Source organism: Pristiophorus japonicus, chromosome 17 (assembly GCF_044704955.1).
Source record: "Pristiophorus japonicus isolate sPriJap1 chromosome 17, sPriJap1.hap1, whole genome shotgun sequence".
In the NCBI taxonomy this organism is placed as follows: domain Eukaryota; kingdom Metazoa; phylum Chordata; class Chondrichthyes; family Pristiophoridae; genus Pristiophorus; species Pristiophorus japonicus.
Genome location: NC_091993.1, coordinates 87,637,545 through 87,657,788, shown reverse-complemented (window position 1 = coordinate 87,657,788; position 20,244 = coordinate 87,637,545). Strand labels below are relative to the sequence as shown.

The 20,244-nt window shown below is 41.7% G+C and overlaps 1 protein-coding gene across 1 annotated transcript in view; it reads left to right on the top strand.

Moving 5' to 3' along the window:
* LOC139227842 (neuron navigator 1-like) overlaps nt 1-20,244 on the top strand; it is a 629,647-nt gene that overhangs the window by 470,653 nt on the left and 138,750 nt on the right. Inside the window, exons 9-10 of the mRNA XM_070858918.1 lie at nt 2,320-3,022; nt 14,045-14,479. Of these exons, the coding sequence (XP_070715019.1) occupies nt 2,320-3,022; nt 14,045-14,479 (1,138 nt within the window). The remainder of the gene's footprint in view (nt 1-2,319; nt 3,023-14,044; nt 14,480-20,244) is intronic.

Below are 20,244 nucleotides of genomic sequence, written 5' to 3'. Positions count from 1 at the left end.
AGCAAGGGAGGAAATAGCAGAGGCTCTGTCCATTTTTCAAAACTCTCTGGCTACAGGTGTGGTGCCGGAGGACTGCTAATGTTGTACTGTTGTTTAAAAAGAGAGGAAGGAATAGACCAAGGAATTACAGATCAGTCAGCCTAACCTCCATGGTGGGAGAATTCTGAGGAACAGTATGAATCATCCTTTAGAAAGGCATGGATTAATCAAGGACAGGCAACATGGATTTGTTAAGGGTAGGTCATGTCTGACTAACTTGATTGAATTTTTTGAGGAGATAACAAAGAGGATTGATGAAGAGAGTGCGTTTGATGTGGTCTACATGGATTTTAGCGAGGCTTTTGACAAGATCCCACATGGCAGATTGGTCAGAAAAATAAAAGCCCATGGAATCCAAGGAAAATTGGCTCTGGCAGGAAGCAAAGGGTAATGGTCGATGAATGTTTTTGTGAATTGAAGGCTGTTTTCAGTGGGGTTCCGCTGCTCAGTACTAGGTTCCTTGCTTTTTGTGGTATACATCAATGATTTAGACTTCAATGCAGGGAGCATGATTAAGAAGTTTGCATAAGATACAAAAAATGGGCATGTGGTTGATAGTGAGGTAGAAAGCTGTAGACTGCAGGAAGGTATCAACAACAACAGCTTGTACTTGTATAGCACCTTTAACGTAGTGAAGTATCCCAAGGCGTTTCACAGGAATATTATGAGATTTTTTTTTAATTGCCACTGAGCTGTATCAATGGACTGGTCAGGTAGGCAGAAAATGGAATTCAATCTGGAAAAATGCAGGGTAATTGATTTGGGGAGGGTTAACAAGGCAAGGGAATACACAATAAATGATGGGACACTGAGAAGTGTAGAGGAACAGCGAGACCTTGGAGTGCATGTCCATAGATCACTGAAAGTAGCAGGCCAGGTAGATTAGGTGGTTAAGCAGGTATACGGGATACTTTCCTTTTTTAGCTGAGGCATAGAATACAAGAGCAGGGAGGTTATGCTTGAATGGTAGAAAGCACGAGTTAGGCCATAGCCAGAGTACTGCGTACAGTTCTGGTCACCATATTACAGGAAAGATTCAATTGCACCAGAGAGGGTACAGAGGAGATTTATGAGGATGGTGCCAGGACTGATGAATTTTAGCTATGAGGAAAGAGGCTGGTGTTGTTTTCTTTGAAACAGAGGGAGCTGAAGGGAGACTTGATTGAGGTGTATAAAATTATGAGGGGTCTAGACAGAATGGATAGGAAGAACCTATTTTCCCCTAGCAGGGAGGTCAATAACATTTAAAAAGTAGTTGGATGTACATTTGAAGTGCCGTAACCTACAAGGCTACGGACCAAGAGCTGGAAAGCGGGATTAGGCGGGATAGCTGGCACAGACACAATAGGTAACATGGCCTCCTTCTGCCCCATAAATTTCTATGATCCTGCCAATTAGAGTATCTGCCCATTATTCCTACTCTCTGTCTCCTGCCGGTCAGCCAATTTCTTAACCAGGTCAACAATGTACCTTCAATTCCATCAACTTTAGCTCACGGTCTCTTATGAGGGACTTTATTGAATTGCTTCTAGAAGTCCATATAAATAACATTCATAGACATTCCACTCTCCACTACTTTAGTCACCTCTTTGAAAAATTTAATCAGGTTTGTCAGGCATGACCTACCCTTTATAAGTCCATGATGGCTCTCTTTGATCAGCTGAAAATTTTCAAGGTATTCAGTGACTCTATCCTTTTATTATAGATTCTAGTAATTTCCCGACTACAGCTGTTAGGCTAACTGGTCTATAATTCCATGTTTTCCCCTCACCTTTTTCAAAAATAGCCGAGTGACGTGCAATTTTCCAATTTAAAGGAACAGCTCCTGAATGGAGGGAACTTTGTGAGATTATAGTTACAGCATCTGCAATGTTCTCACCTACTTCCTTTAAAACCCTGGGATGGAAACCATCTGGCCCTGGGGATTTGTCGCTCTTTAGTGCCATTATTTTCTTCATTACTGTTATAATAAGAAAAAAAGTTTATTAATTTTAAGGAAATGCTGTTAATCCACCATGGGAGGTAGAGCAAGAAGAAATATTAAATCGTGTCAGTAAATGAGAATGAGGCTTTGGTGAGGAAAGAAAAATCATCTATAACAAAATTGTTGTATTTTGTTTCCTTTCTTTACTTACTTATTTTTGTTCGCCAGCATTTGTGGACTAACTTGAATAATAAATAATGAAACACATCATAGTCTGGCAGGAGCAATGGAGAACACTGTTTTGCCTCTATTTGTTGACTTTTAATTCCTCTTTATTTTTTATTTTGCATTTATAGGTAAAGTTGATTCTAAAGTCCAAGACAAAGGAAAATTGGCTCTCAAAGGCACAAGTTTGCAAAGATCTTCATCTGATGCTGGTAGAGAAAGAGTTGGTGAAGCACGCAAACCTCCATCAGGTATTTCTAGGCCTTCTACTGGTGGTTCTTTTGGCTATAAGAAGCCGACCACAGGCACGGCAACAGTGATGACAGCTGGTGGAAACTCTGTATCCACAGGAAAAAGTCAGAAATCCACAGGCATCCCTGTTAAACCAACAAACTCCAGGAAAACCAGTCTTGATGTTTCCCAAAACCATGACGGCTTTATGTCATCAGGTGCAAGGACAGCCGTGCAGTACCGTAGCTTGCCACGTCCAGCCAAATCAAGTTCTGTCAGCATCACTGGTCGAGGAGGTGTAAATAGGCCTGTTAGCAGCAACATTGACCCAAGCCTCATTAGCAGCAAGCATGGGGGCATCCCTGTTTCTCGTCTGAAAGAACCCTCGAAAATTGGTATGGGACGAACAAGTTCAGGACCAGTGAATCAAACTGATCGAGAGAAAGAGAAGGCAAAAGCAAAGGCAGTTGCTTCCGATACTGAATGTACAACTATATCAAGTTCTACAAAGACCACTTCAGTTCCAGAAAGTCACAGTAAATTGCAAGGAATGCGACAGCAAAGTTCCAAGTTCTCAGAGATGTCATCTCCAACAGCACAGAGGTAGGCTGTGGGAATATTTAGATTTATTTATTTGGAATAAATTTTAATCGTGCGTGTTTTTTATTTTTACTTATTTTTCACTATAGTTAAGCTAATTGTTGGCTACCATAATTTTGCTAGCCGTTTGGTTATGTGTTTTTATAATACTGGAAGGTCAATTTAATTTCCTATTTGTATTGAGGCTAAAATGATTCTAGTCTTTGTTGTTTTTAATGGTTCCTGCCTTTATCTCTGAAGATACTTGTCTTGTCTCTTCACTTTTATGTAGTTCAAATGTATTTCTCCATGACCTCTGCCAGTGGCCTATGCCATGCCAATTGACAGGCTGTACTTAGTTGGAATTGCTTTACTGCATCTTCCATTTTACTCCATTTAGTAGCCCAGACAAGGAACAAAACTCCATTAGAAGGACCTATCAAGTGACCAACCAAGCCACCCTATAGTTTAATTAATAGTTACGTACCTTGTATGTCTAATTAATTTTGTATTATTGGAGCAGGGCAGATTGAATTGAAAACATTCCCATCATTGTTTAGTAACGGCAATCTAAGAAACTAAGCCTAGCTACAAAAGTCTTCGAAAGAACAATACAACAATACTTGTAAGTGCTAGGATTTTTATTTCCCCCCTCCCAGACTCCAACAGTCAACATCTAATGTCAACAATAATATAATGACCAGACCTCTATATATGCCTGATGTAATTGACTACATGTGTTTTCTTCCACATAGCATTTTTAAACTTGAAATTAATTTGTTTAATTTTGTCAGGTTTGAATAATGAAGGGAAGCTCTGACCCATTGTTCTTGGCACTGCAATCACATTATAGTTAAATGAAGAAAAACTAGTGAACTCTAATCACTTGTGGTTTGAATTATAGATGAGTTCCGAACCATATTGGAATCCCAAAATAATCCCCCATTGGTCATTACGGATCTATTTGTGATAACTGTGAATTGAGCCTCCTGTGGCCCTCCCTTGTTAAAAAAGAAACAATTGTGTTAAAAGGTTCTTTCTGTCCATGTGCAGCACTATTTTTCATTCCCTTCCATGATCCCAATTCCCTCTGTGGCAATTTTTAGAGTTATATCCTTTTGATACTAGAATTTCAAATGCAGCATGAGAGTTCTCTACAAAGATCTGCTGAATCAAAAGAGCACCTTTTTTGTCGAGTGATGGTCAAACTATTGGGTAATATTGTGGCAGCTTGAGATCTAACAGCCTGAGCTGATCCAACCCCTTCAATCTCGTGGATATAATGATAAGTGTGTATCTAATCATTGGGTTGCCAGACAGTGCAAAGATAGGTACATGTAAAATACATGGCCAAGTTAGATTGGCTGCATACATTTAGGCTAGCAGACTTTTTCTAATTCATTCTTGCGTTATGGGTGTCGCTAGCAAGTATAGCATTTATTGCCCATCCCTCGTCACCCTTGGTTGGGGGTTTCTTGCACCATTGCAGTCCATGTGGTGAAGGTGCTCCCACAATATACGTCCAAGTCTGGACAGTGTGCGACTTGGAGAGGAACTTAAGGGGTGATGGTGTTCCCATGCAGCTGCTGCCCATGCCCATCTAGGTGGTAGAGGTTGCAGGTTTGGAAGGTAATGTCGCGGGTGAAAACGGGTTTGTGCTGCGTCCCTTACTTTTTGCCCTGAGTGGGGCACACACGGTGATGATGTAATCACCGTGTCCACTGACACCTTTGCACCTCTTGGAGGAAATTGCCCTGTGGGAGGCAAGATTGGCGTGAGGCGATGCCAACGACAGCTTTGTGAGTCACGAAGCCATTGTGGCTGGGGCATCTGGCTACCCTTAAAGGGAGGGCCTTGTGCCACGGACACCATATTTTTTTTGTTGGATGTCTTTGCAGTTGGCCGGACAATGGCGGCCATTAGTTCGGCCGGGTACCAACATGCAGCCCAGCACCCCCTCTTGGGTGCTGAACCACTGGCCAACACCCTCCCTGGTGGCCCAGTGGGCACCAGGAAAGCGGCTGCAGAGTTCCAGTGGCCCTCCCTTTTTTTAAAAAAGGGGAGCGACGTTGTGACATATTAGCACTGTGCTACCATCCCGCAGAGACGAGTCACGCCTCCGATACCGCCCCACACATTTTTTTCAGACAAAGACCCCAATTCAGAGGCATTTAGCAGCCCATCTTGCTGGATGCTAAATATTCATTTAATTCAATTTTGCCCCCTTTACATTGTTTTTCCAAAGTAAGCTTGCTTTTCAATGTATTTGTATTTTATATCAGGCTGTTTTATATCTTCTGTTGAGAATTATAAATTTAGATAAGTACATGCACGTATACTTATTGATCCGCCGACATGGTCCGGCAACGTAGGCTTTGTGTCCGTCTGTCCTAGTGAACACTGCTGCCTAGTCATCTGCCTCACTGGGAGGAAGGGAAAAGGCTGTGACTACTACCATAATGTAAGCTTGGCAGGCATCAATAGTAGAGGATTAAAATGTATGTACTTTTTTTCCTATCTTGCTTAGTGCAATTAATTACTCTTGCTTCAGTTGCATTAGGCAAGGTTGCCCATTAAACCTTCCTTCTATCTTAGCAATGCAGAATTGGCACCAAAGCACCAGAGTTCCTGACACCCAATATTGCCGCTCCATCAAAGGCCCCACAACCTAAACTTCTAAAAGAAATTCCATTTAAATTAGAAAATTAAATTTCTGATTTTATAGAATCTGAAGTGATGATTTAACTTACTACGCATACAGAAACATGACAAATATTTGTACTTGAACTGAAGTTTATGGAGGATAGCGGATGGGGGGCCAGCCAGAAGAGCATTGAAACAGATGAGTTTGGAGAGAAGAAAGGCATGGATGATGGTTTCGGCAGCAGATGAGTTGAGGCATAGGCAGAGATTTGTGATGTTACAGAGGTGGAAGTAGGCAGTCTTTGTGATAGAGGGAATATGGGATTGGAAGCTCAAATCGAGAATGCTGAAGTTGTGAGCAGTCTGACTCAACTTGAGACAGCAGCCAGGAAGGTGAATGGAATTAGTGGTAAAGGTACGGAGTTTTTAAGAGGAGATCAAGAACAATGACTTCAATCTTCCCAATGCTTAAATGGAGGAAATTGCGGCTCATCCAGGATTGTATGTCGCATAAACAGTCTGACAACACAGACTCAGTGCAAGAGGTGAGAGTGGTGACTGAGAGGAAGAGCTGGATGTCATCAACCTACATGAAAATCTGACTCTGTCTTCGGATATGTTGACAAAGGTCAGCATGTAGAGGAGGAAGCCAAGGATAGGTTCTTGGGGATTCAAGAGGTAATACTGCGGTGGCAGGAAGAGAAGACATTGCTTGAGATTGCCTGGCTACATTGGTTCGGCAGGAATGGAACCAAGCAAGGCAGTCTCACTGAGCTGGACAATGAAGGAGAGATGTTGGAAGAGGATAGTGTGCTCGGCCATGTCAAAAGACGAGGAGGGATACTGCACCATGGTCATATGGGGAGAATTTCAGCATCGTTTTGCCTTTTTTTGGTGAAAGGGGAACGAATTTCGTGTTGAGCCCGATCTCCCCGTAAATGCCGACTGCCAAATTGGAACCCAGCAACTTAGCGGTGTGCAGGTTACTGATTTGAAACAAATATTGGTCATCTTGCACATGCAAATCAGGGTCCTGGTGGCTGTTGTTGAACCCCGATTAAAATTCATGTACTAATGAGTGGAGCTTGTGACATGCGTGCAACAGTTATTCTGGCCTATGAGTGGCCAAACTAGCTGTCAACTAGGTGATCCCTGGAGATCGCTCAAAAACATCCAGAACATTTTGGATAAGTTACATCTCTGTGAAGCTAAGAGGAACAGAAGTGCACTTCCTGACTTCACAAAAATACTTGGGGCTATTGGCATCCCAGGTTCGCCCACTTCTACATCGCCTTGAATGGTCTACTTTAACGTTTTTCTACAAAACTCCAGATCAATTACATACTTCAGTAAATAGGAGTTATTTTTGAATTCTGTTGAAATATTCATGGTGTGATTTTAAGGAGGATCACTGCTGAATTTCTGACATGTAATTTAATATGAATTGTGTAAGAATTTGCTGGCTTGCAAATCAAATTTCTAATTGTACAGCTTGGTGACAAGTGATATGCTTCACATAATGTGATGTGTGTAGATTTATGGGCTAATAATATATTTCATTCTGGTGAAAATTTAATTGGCCTCTACAATTTGACTTTTTAGCTGTATTAATTATTGTGTAATGCTGTTGAGGTTGGACGTTTAAAATGACAACATTATTGGTATAGAAATTACGGTGTGTGTTAACAGTACGAACATTTGGCTCAAATTCCTCTCACCACCACTTAATTAGTAAAGGAGGTAATTTCAGATAAATGTGTTAAAAGTTCCTACAGTAGCATCTGCATGAGGGCCTCTGTGTTTAACCTTAATGGTAATCTGCGAATAAGAAATCTGTGAATATAGTTACAGGAGTTATAATGTATTGGTCCTGGTATATATACTTTCATAGTGGTAAATGTTTGGCTTAGAATATTATGAGGTCAATTTTTAAAGATTTATCTTTAGCTCAGATGAAGGTAAGCTTTTCCTAAAGTTTTAGGGTGCAGAATCATAGAATGAATACAGCACCGAAGGTGGCCATTCGGCCCAGCGTGCCTGTGCTGGCTCTTTGAAAGAGCTATCCAATTAGCCCCACCCCCTTGCTTTTTCCTCATAGCCCTGCAAGATTTTCCCCTTCAAGTCGTCATCCAATTCCCTTTTGAAAGTTACTATTGAATCTGCTTCCACCACCATCTTAGGTAGTGCATTCCAGATAATAACTTGCAGCATATTTTTTTCCTCATTCTCCTCAATCACCTTAATTCTATGCCCTCTGATTACCGACCCTTCTGCCACTGGAAACAGTTTATCTTTATTTACTCTATCAAAACCCTTCATAATTTTGAACCTCTATCAAATCTTCCCTTAACATTCTCTGCTCTAAGAAGAACACCACCAGCTTTTCTAGTCTCTCCACATAACTGAAGTCCTGCATTGCTGGGACCATTTTAGTATATCTTCTCTGCACCCTCTCCAGGACCTCGATACATTTCCTAAATGTGGATCCCAGAATTGACCACAATACTCCAGCTTGGGGCCTAACCAGCATTTTATAAATGTTTTGTATTCTGTGCCTCTGTAGTAGGACTTTTTAACAGCCTTCACCTTCTCAACCTGTTCTGCCACCTGCAAAGATTTGTGTACATATACCCCCAGGTGTCTCTATTCCTGCACCCCCTTTAAAATTGTACAGCTATCATTGAGTTTATATTGCCTCTCCTCATTCTTCTTACCGAAGAAGTTCGCACTTCTCTGTGTTAAATTTAATCTGCCGTGTGTCCGCCCAATTTACCAGTCTGTCTTTGTCCTCCTGAAGTCTGTTACTATCCTCCTCACAGTTTAACACATTTGAGATTTGTGTCATCTGCAAATTTTGAAATAATTCCCTGCGTACCCAAGCTCAAATCATTAAAAATATCAAATACCAAGCCCTGGGGTACACCACTGCATAACTTCCATCCAGTCTGGAAAAACAACCGTTGAAACATTACTCTCTGCTTTGTGTCCCTTAGCTAAATTCGTATCCACGCAACCACTGCCCCTTTAATCCCACGGGCTTCAATTTTGCTAACACATTTATTATGTGGTGCTTTATCAACTGCGTTTTCAAACTCCATATACAGCACATAAACTGCACTTCCCTCATCAACCCTCTCCTTTACTTCAGACTGAAGTCAGAGACATTTGGAATTGGTAAGACAACTGTATGTAAAAGCACATTTCAAATTAACTTACAAAAAGGATACTTCTGTTGGAGTGTGAAAATTGACAACACTCTTAGGAATTTTTATTAAAGTAACCAGTATCCAGAAGAGCGTAGTACAGCTGTAGAATTATATGTTCTGTGAAAAATCTTCAGGAGTTTAAAAGGACAAACTTGATGAACAAGTAAAATTCCCAATTTATTTTACATTCCTTGAATAATATAAGAAATTCATATAGACTAAAGATTTCCCTTGTGTTTCTTTGGCAATTTTTTTGTATAACATACCTAAGTATGAATGAACACAGTGATAAGTATGGAGAGAATTAAATTGTCGTCATTTGGTCCAAGGTCTGTATATAAATGGACAAGAGAAAATAGGAAACCAATGCAATGTATGCAGAAAAGGTAGTACAGGTATATAAATTGAAACATTTCAAATATTTTATGCTCACAAGACTTAACTTTTTTTTCCCCAACAATGTCAATCAATGCTGCTCCATGCTGCCCCTGCCCTGCTGCAGTGTGAAAATTGGGATAGTCTGACTTTAAATTCACTGCACACGGACTTGAGTCAGCCAAGGTGAAAATCAATAAAATGAGACCTTGGGTTATTGGAGACTTTTTGTGATTATTTTATGAGTTTTCAATCTGGATGGCTGCTGTGAAATTTCGGCAAAAAAAAACCAATAGTGCAAAATCCATCAAGTAGTGGCCTGAGGGACTGCATTTGGTGAATATATGGGAACACTCCAAGAGAAATGGTTCACAAACATATTAAATCTCTACCTAAATTTGATTTTGTTGTATATCCCTGTTACGTTACTGTAGTATCAAAATGTATATGCTGTGTATTTTTAAGGTAAAGGTAGCAGCTATACTGCATTGTGAGTTAAACTGGTTTGAGAGCCTCCCGGAGGAGTTCTTGCATCACATGTCCTTGGTGTGCTTCATAATTCCTTCAGCTACACTGATATTTTTATGTTAATGCACACTCAAAACCACTTTGTGTTGATGCTAAAGTGAACCCTAAATATACATATGTAACCTAAATATCACACTGATCAATCAGGCCTGTGTGGCCCAGCATTTGTGGTCAGTGGTGAAGGAACGACCCTTGCTGTTCACTACGTTGACAGCTGCCCACAGAGTTTTTGTGGACTTTTCAGCGGAGACTTACTGTCACTGGCCTTTGATCCAGCGCAACGCCCTCTACAAGGGATCTGTGGCATGTGCGAGCAGGGGAAGCAACGGTGACACTCTTCAACCAATCAGATTGAAGATTCCTCAGTGAGGCACGCAAAGTCTAAACCAGGAACTAAAATTTTGATTTAAATCATGTGCAGAAAGCGAAATAAAGATTGGGAAATAATGATGAGATTACAAGAGAGAGGTAAAAGGGACAGACCGAAAAAGTAAAAAAATTTACATTTTTTAAAATCTTCAACAATAATTACATTCAGAAAGACTGAGACTCCACGCTTCTAAAATTAAAAATTCAGGGTGAGAGAGGTAGTTTGGCAGTAATTATGACTGATCATGCCATTAAAAATTCACTTACATCTGAATGCACCAGCCCTAGCTTTTTCTGCTGTGTTTAGTGAGTAAACACAGCAACTTCACTCCCTTACATTGATTTCAATGTTGCCTCTATTGGTGAGGTACTGCTATAGTGCAGCCTGTGGAGGAGCAGGATAACTCGGACAGCATCTTCTGAATTTCCATGTTTAACTGCGCATATGCGTACTTTGGAAGTTGCTGTGCAATTTACCCCACAATAAGGGTGAGCATTGTTAACCTCACCATGAATCTCAATGTAAAATCAGGGCCATTTTTACTTGAGATTTTTTTTCAGATATTCTCTGATTCTACTATCTAATGAAGACATCAACAATACCAATTTTATAACACTCCCAACTCCTAAACAAACCAATAACAGCAACACTACTTAAGTAATCTTTGTATCATTCAAGATCAGACACCTTTTAGGGCAAATTTTCTTGCCCTCCACCCTGTTGCTGAACAGAAGCAGTGTGCCTGAAATGTGCTGTTCCTCGCCAGGCCCAGGAATGCTGTGATGGTCCTGTGCCATGCCTTGAAGATCTGGTCCTTTTGGTCAAATTCGACCGGAAGATCCTGACCGACCTTCAAGTCTGCGCCTTTTACCTGGGACATCCGCTGACCTTTCAGTCGATGGGAGGGTTTGGGGAAGACCACAATGTTGTGTTTTCAGGGCCTCCTTGCGTTTGTGCTGAGCAAATGTTGGTCCTAGGTAATGAGGCAGGAGGGTGGCATCTTCCTCTGCCGCTTCATATAAATGGCTCTGATTAACCTCTGTCTACTGTAGGTGCAGGCCAATATCTCCCCCTCCCCCACCCCCCAATTCCCAGCAAGAAAGTCCCAGAAATCCCATAGCAACATGAAAGGTGCAGAGTTGAAAAAAGCAGCAAAGAGGCTCGCCACTTTTTTATCCTGGCCTGTGGCTCTGGCAAACTCAATGATCCCTTGGCAAGAATCAGGAAAATCAAGCCTTTTCCGACAAGCAATCTGACTGATGATCACTTTTACAATGTTTGTTTTTTGACTCATTTAGTTGTTACTTTAATGATGCCGTTAAACTGTTTGTTTTAAATAGTTATACTGCCCTTCATTTCAGTGAAGTAATGTGTGAGCTGGAGCGAGGGAGTCCGAGAGCAGAGAAAATGCCGCCAGAAAATTAAGATAATACTGATCAAAAACCACTCGCTATGTATTTTGTGATTTTCACCATAGTTGAACTAGCTTGTTCTATCAGTGTTACCCATTCAATACCCATTTTTTTTAACTAACCAGTACCTGAGTAGTTATAAACGCGTTTGTCAAAGGATAGAATCAGAAATGTATATGAAAGATAAAAATATTCTGAATTGCATTTTTTATCAGTCTTCTGTGCTGTGCATCCTTGCAGACTAAACACAGCCAATCACCTTTCCACATTTTAGAATCATCTAGGCGCTGTCAAAACTGACATGATTTGTTTTTTGCCCATTATATCAAAATGTTGTACAGTGACACTAGGTTAGACCAGTGTCATTTGAACCGCAGGGTGTGTTTTGAATAGGTCCAAGACCGATAACGGTTAGTGACTTTATTAAAGGCCGTACATAACTGGAGTGTAGGCATACTCAACGCAATTTCCAGCGTACGTCAATTCACAGCACAAACTGCAAATAATTTAGCATTATTTATATGCCACTTAGAAGGCTTGTATAAGGCTGACTGCAGAAAATTGAGGCTACTTAATGTGAAAAGGGGATAATCCATTTTTATTACTCATGAGAGATCAGCCTACTAACTCAAAGACAATGAATTACAAGAAATTTTTGTAGGCTTTTGTAAAAAAAAAAGACCCATTTTCTATTAATACATTTTTTATTTAATGGCAGTCTAAAATTGCTAACCTTTTTTTATTACTTGTTTCTTATTTGTACCGTTTGTCCTCTCCCTCCTTCCCTGAAGGCGTTGACCCCTTACTGTTGTCTTTCGGTACCATGTGGCCATAGTTTGTGAGCTTCCGCAGTGAGTGTCAGCAACAGGGGGCATCACAATTGAACCTAATGCTGTTTTTACTCAACTTCAACACATGTACAGTTCCAGCATGGGTCAGAGGAACCCTGTCTGATTATTCCCTCACTAACCAATTTAAAACAAAATGGATTTATTTGTTCACGAGATGTGGGCATTGCTGGCAAGGCCAGCATTTATTGCCCATCTTAATTGCCCTTAAGAAGGTGATAGTGAGCCGCCTTCTTGAACCGTTGCAGTCCATGATAGTACTTTGTAGTGGTTTAGTACAACTGAGTGGCTTGCTAGGCCAGAGGGCAGTTAAGAGACAACCAAATTGCTGTGGGTCTGGAGTCACAAAAAGGACAGCAGATCCCCTTCTCTAAAGGATATTAGTGAACCAGATGGGTTTTTATGACAATCCGGTAGTTTAATGGTCACCATTACTGACACTAGCTTTTTATTTAATTAATTTAAATTCCCCAGCTGTCGTGGTGGGATTTAAACTCGCGTCTTCAGATCATAACTCCAGTCCTCTGGATTACTAGTTCAGTAATATAACCACTAAGCTACTGTACCCTGGTAGCACTCCAACTGCTATCAAGCATTCTGGGTTATTTTGTCTTCAAATGTGTTCTGGATTTGTCTGTACAGAAGTGCACGGTTTTGTTTTAGACATCACGATAGAGTGTCTGGTACCACTTTTCTGGTAAATTTGTTTGGTATTTTTCAACCTGCAGCACAATGGAGTTGCAGACTTTAGTATCACACTGAACAGTTCAACATGAAGTGGAATTAAATGTTCCATTGCACTATACATCCCAGTCTCAGTCTGGCACCCGTGTAGTGCGATACCTAGCTGGCAGAGCTAACTTACACTTGCGCCTATAAATGAAATAAAATTCAACAATAAAGGAACTCTGCACATCGTATTTTTTTAAGACTAAAAGAACATCTGCTTTCTCCTAATATTAAAAAGATTCTTCAATAGATTTTGAAAGTTTCCAGGCTGTTATATTGATTTCTGGATACTTAAAATGGGGTTTGTACCAGTCTTAAATTATACTATGGTGCAAAGCCATAGTGGTTTGGGACTGCCTACTAGAGATGGTGCCACACCTCTTGGCTTTAGTGTGCTTAGTGAATGAGCTTTTGTATCCAAAACTGCCTCATATTGACATAAATACAGTAATATAATGGGATTGTAATATTTATATCGCAAACAGCAATTTGTATAAATACACCATATACTCGTATAGTTCTGCGATACTGTTTAAGATGTGGTTTGGGATCTTTGTTATCAAACTCAGTGGGAACGTTATGCTGTTTCTAACACATTGACGCAAAAACGGTGGAGAATGATCCTTGCCTCATCGATATCATCACTCATCTTAATTTAAACATGCATAGAAGGCCTATCCAAGAAGATAATCTATATTGTATGTAATCCACAATCCATTCAAGCTAAACAACAATTGGCAACTGGACTCAATTTTCTTAATATTTTTACATGCTTTTAAAGTATTGATGTCTGATTTTTAAGTGGTTTTGACTTTCAATTTTATGCTCTAGTAAGGAAGTATCCTGTTTTATTCCACTCCAGGGTATATTGCAACTTTTCCCATGTATTGTATTAACCAAATAGTTATTTGATTTTTTTTTCTTTTCCACTCTAGGGTGATGAGTTCAAAGGGAATCAGCAAGCCTCCTTCAATAGCCAACATTGACAAGATCAACTCAAACAGCTTGGATTCTTCAATTTTAGGACATGCATCTGTCACTAGCAGTGTTGCCAATGAACCTTTAACCAAACTCCCTGATGTCCAGACAACTGGAATCAGCTTGACTCCATGTCTAACACCAAGTCCCGCCCCTGTCCTTAATGTAAATTCTAGTACCTTTAGTCAAGGGCTTGGCCTAGTTAGCAATTTCACAAGCACCAAGGAAACCCTAATGTACCCTAAACTAAGCAGCCTGCACACCAGCATGGAGTCTTTGGATCTTCCATTGAGTGTTCCATGTTCATTCTCTGCGAGTGGTACACTTTCAAGGGAAGATGATCACAGTGCACTCACGTGGACTGGGAGTTCACGGTTTTCACAGATGGAGAGGTAAGTCAGTAATTTGATACAATATATTAGGACTGGTTTTAGAAATTTGGGACTGGATACAGTGAGATTGTATTCGTAATTTTTTGGGGGGGAAGATGCAGATTTAATTAAGTTCATTTTAATTAGGTTTTTAGATCCATGAAATGGAGCATACAATCATTTTTCTGTCATGTAATGAATTATATCGTCGTTTGATGTTAGAACACTCAATATTGAAGTTGAGTTGGCAGTTTAGTCAAATATATTGTTTGGTTGATTATTCATGATCTATGATCTGTTGCTCTAAGAGTACTTATGATCCTATTTGTACAGTTTGTTGCTAATGGTGTGAACCTTTTAACTCATTAATCTATATTAGCTTATTTTCAGTTTCGGTGGAAGCCTCCTTTATTTCATCTATACTAACTGGATGCACCTTCTAAATTAAAAGCATGTGATTTTGTATTCAATCAGATTTGTTGAATGTCATCAACAAAAGCTGCCCTTGCTTGCATCCACGCAGCTTGATAAAGTTCGAGCATAATTGGTATTAATACAATCCACAGATTACCATTATTTTTATCATGCTTTAACCTGCCCGAGATGTCTTTGTTGCACAGTGCAATTGTTTACAAAGGTATTCTTTAAGTAGGCTGATAGGAGAAAAATAACAATCTGTCAAACAATATCTGCATATACTTCACATATCTTGTGGATCGAAGCACATGAAAGTGTTTAATATAACAGTTACACATTATACTTACAGATTATAAACAATGGGATATTTTATATTAAAATAGAATATAGTAATAGGTTTGGGGTCAGTGTTTTCTATTTGTGACTAAGTGAAAAATCATACTGCACTTTCAATAGGATAATTAATTGAATATAATTAATTGAATTTTATATTTGCTGAAGTTAGGAACACAACATTTAACATTTACCGTAACTGTCTGTTGATTGCTGTAATGCATGTTCTTGTCCCCTACATGTAATGCAACTAACTGGAAGAGGTGGACTGGAGTTAAAAGTAAGACAAGACAGTATGTAATGTAAAAAGGCCATTTGGCATATTCATCCTATCCCCCCGCCCCCCATATAACAAGTAAATTTGTCTTGCTATGGACACGTTAACCTACAAATATGCACTGAATTAAATGTTTATCCAATACTATGTTGACTAGCTACAGCAGAATTTTGACATAAAAGATTAGCATAAATTAGTTATATGCTACTCTAATTATGTGTGTATGAGTGCAGGCAATACTTGTTCAAGAGAGAAAGGACCATACGCATTTACAGACTCCTACTCTGGAATTGCACAATCTGTAATGTTTTTTGAACAAAAAAGCCAAAAATACTTCCTCTGAAAAATGCTTACTTTTTCCCTCAAAGACAACTTCTGTCACATGTTATTCATTTAGGGCTACACATTCCTTTTGCCTGAGAAGGGTTTAATGTTCTTTTTTAGAATTTAATAACTGCCAATCAAAATAGGGATTTTCAAATTCTCAAATTTGTTTGTGGGAACACAAGACTGTCAATTTGAATGTGCCACTGCAAACTTAAGTAATTAAATAGCTACTTAAGTATAACGGGCAGCATGCTCTGTAACTAAGCTCTGCAGTCTGCTGTATTTGTGTGTAATAATTCTATCAGTGAAGAAAGCCAAAAATAAAGATTTGTGTTCTCCCAGTTTAGAAATGCTGTTCCTCAGGCAGTATCCATAAGTCGCAGTCATACACTGACGACTTATATGCATGCCTTTCATCTGGAAACCCGTGTTTATTTGAGGGATGCTGCTTTGGCTATCTGCACTTGACTCAGGAAGATTTATAGTGGCTTAGAGGGCCCATAATCTTCACCATTCAGCTATGGATTTCACTTTGTATTCACTGGAGCCAGATGTTGCTGCATAAAAGTATCTGTTGGAGTGTGATCCTGGTGCCTGAGGAACAGTATCTCCTTAAAATTGAAGACCATTGTCTACTATATTGTACATTTGAGGATTCATTGTCACACTGGTTTTCAAAAGGAATGTATTGGGAGCAAAATTGGCATGCTGTGTGCCTCCCATTAATACCTCCAGGGGGCGCTAATGGGACACTAGTGTTTTCACCGGGGGAGGCGCTACCGGCTCCCACAAAATTGCACGGGAGTTTGCAGAAGCACAAAACCGGTCGTAGCTCACTCCCGCTGGTAGCCCCCCGGGCCGCTGCGCCTCTGGTGATGACATGTGCAGCGGTCCCTTTTCGCTCCGTGGCGGCCTGTTTTCACTCCGCGGCAGAAATTGGGCAACGCCTTGTGAGGCTGCCACGAGTGATGTTAGTGCCAGCCTCGCAGGTCGCAAACCGGGCCGCACTCCTCCAGCGGGGCGAAAATTAAAGGGGAGGTGCACGACGCCATTTTAAATTTTCGGCTGACTTACTGGCCCGGCCTCGGTGCGGTTTTCCGCAGGGTCCGTGCCGTGATGGTGCAGCCTGGCACTCCGCTTCGGTGCCGGGCTCCGGCCACGGCACCCCGCATCCCCGGTGGTGTCGTGGTGGCCTTTCAGAATTCTGCAGAGCTCGCACCATGCCCTCCCGTTCAACGGAAGGGGAGGGCCCTGCGATCGCATCAGCGCTACACAGAAAGTCCGTGTAGCGCTCTGAGTTGCACATGCTTAGTGCCCCCGAGAGGAAGTGGAGCGGCCAAAATTGAACTCCACTTCCTCTCTGGGGCGGTAACTCCAATTTTGCAACGGGGCGTTACCGAATTTTGGCCCCATACTCTTTTAGTGAATGACCTAGTATGACCATTGGTGGTTTTGATGATCCTCTTTAGTGAATCATAATTTCTGCTGGTTTGGCATCCTTTCTTAATCAAGATTGTATCCTGAGAAATCTTTCTGAACAAAAGCAAGATCCCCAAAGCTGCTGTTCTCTCATCTGTCAATTTGCAGCTTGTTAAAGGAAAGCAGAGAGAGATTAGATTACATTTCAACATCAAGGGACAGAAATTGCCGTCTGCCCCATTTGCCGTCTGCCTGAAATGATGGGACGGGAAATACAGGGAAATTGCCCCCCTCTTCTCAAAACTCATTGGGGCGGCAGAGGGACGGAAGCGAGTCGGGAACAGGACGAAAGGCGGGCGGTGTCATCAGCGCTGTGCTGATGCTTATCAATGTCCATCCACTTCACTTAAAGGGGAGGGACGCTGTGAGGTCTAGTTGGCGCCTTCTGGACCATGAGGGAGGGCTTCGGCCAGACCAACGGCCCGGCACTCAACAAGGGCTGTTGGCAACCCGACTGAACCTGTGGCTGACATTGTTGGGCTGACTGCAGAGTCAACCGACAATTAAAATAGAATGGGGGCCCCGGTGGTGTGCCATCCCCTTTAAGGGCAGACGCGCCGCCCTGCCACTGGCAGCTTCCCGCCGCGCGAAGCTGTTGGGAGCACCGACAAGCGATCGCTCGACGCTTCCGGGGCGGAGAACAGTTGGTGCGCACTTATTACCGCCGTTCGCACAGGAGTGTCGCAATTGGGCGGAAACTTATTTCCTTCCCGTTACTGCCACGTGTAACTGTAAAAAATAAAAGGGGGCAATTTCGGCCCCCAAGGCTTAAGTAAAAAGATCTAGGGGCAGAAATTGCCCACCGCATGAAATGAGTCGCACCTACCCCTCCTTGAAGTGTTCCGGACACCCCAATGCATAGGGCGGCCAAACCAGAGAAATTCAGCACTTTGGCTTTTTTTTGGAGCGGGGCAGAAGTGAGGTTGGGTCGGAATAGCCGCCACAAGTGGGGGAGGGTCATAGTGGCCGACGCTACAAGTCATCAGCGCCAGCGTGTCACAACGTCCCACCCCTTCAGTTAAAGGGGAGGGCAGCTGCGAACTCTGCAGCCACATTAGTGGTAAACACTGGGCCACCGGGGAGGGTTTTGGCTGGACCAGTAGCCTGGCATCCAAGAGGGGGTGCCAGGCTGCCTGTTGGCGGCCTGGCCAAACCCGCGGCCATAATTGTCAACCCGACCTGGAAGTTGGCCGACAAAAAAGAACATGGAGTCGCCGGCAGTGCCATCTCCCCTTTAAGGGCGGCCACGTCGCCAAGCCGCAGAAAGGGTACCGACAGCAAATGCTGATTGGGGCAGCAAAGGAAGGTCACATCAGTAAGATGCAGCATGCTACCACTTTGTAGGACAACATTTCTACAGAATGCTACTGGTGCTGTTTTATTTCGAGCACCCATGTGTAATTGTAAATCAGGGACTTTTGATTTGAATTCAAGTAGCAGCCCCAAGGACATGATTAAAATCCAAATCAAGTAAAATCACTAAAAGGAGTACAGGAGACTTATAATAGCCTTCTAATACTCCCAAATATCTCTTTTATTCCATTAAAATAATTGAAGCATATATATGAGTTCACTATTGCTCTAAAAGCATTTGTGAAATGTCCTGCAATATTTAAAATGCACATAATAGGGAAAACATAAGCATTCTCACATGCATACGTGATATTATCTTTTGCTCTCTCTCTCTCTCTCTATCTCTCTCTCTCATTACTTTCTGCTAAGTACTGCGTGAGTACAGACCCGGGAAGGCATCGCAAAAGCCAGTTTTCAGCGCACAATGCGCATGCACTGAAAACCAGCGCTTCCGATCTGTCGAGCTGGAGCTTGACAGATCCTCCATATCTCGGGAGCGAAGACATTTGCAAGGGCAAGTGCAAGGGCAAGATTTTGGGATTTACCCATATCTTACCCAGCAAATGTCCTCAAAACTCTTGCACCTGATAAAAGCAGGCACATAGCCTACTGTTACAGGCGTAAGAGTCTTAAAATACACAAATATTATAAAATAAAATTTAAGAAACACATTTTATTGTTTTAAAAACCCTCCCCACTATGGTAAGCTTATTTTAAACCATAATTTTAAAAAAACTTTTCAAAAAATTGGAAAAAAATTTTTTATAATACATAAATAACTTTAATTTAACTTTAAAAATATGTGGTGTATTTTTTCTATTTTTTTATTAATGTTTTGTGTGTTTGGGGGGCTTCTCATTCATAATAATGTGAACCAAGACCGGGGTTAAGCAGGGCTGCGTCATCGCCCCAACCCTCTTCTCAATCTTCCTCGCTGCCATGTTCCACCTCACGAAAACTCCCCGTTGGAGTGGAACTAAGTTACAGAACCAAACTTTCGCCGTCTCCAGGCCAGGTCCAAGACCACCCTAACCTCTGTTGTCGAGCTACAATACGCAGACGATGCCTGTGTCTGCGCACATACAGAGGCTGAATTCCAGGACATAATCGACGTATTTACTGAGGCGTACAAAAGCATGGGCCTTACGCTAAACATCAGTAAGACAAAGGTCCTACACCAGCCTGTCCTCGCCGCACAGCACTGCCCCCCAGTCATCAGGATTCACGGCGCGGCCCTGGACAAAGTGGACCACTTCCCTTATCTCTGGAGCTTCCTATCAACAAGAGCAGGCATTGACGACGAGATCCAACACCGCCTCCAGTGTGCCAGTGCAGCCTTCGGCTGCCTGAGGAAAAGAGTGTTTGAAGACCAGGCCCTCAAAACTGTCACCAAGCTCATGGTCTACAGAGCTGTAGTAATACACGCCCTCCTGTATGGCTCAGTAACATGGACCATGTACAGTAGACACCTCAAGTCGCTGGAGAAACACCACCAACGATGTCTTTGCAAGATCCTACAAATCCCCTGGGAGATAGATGCACCAATGTTAGCGTTCTCGATCAGGCCAACATTCCCAGCATTGAAGCACTGACCATACTT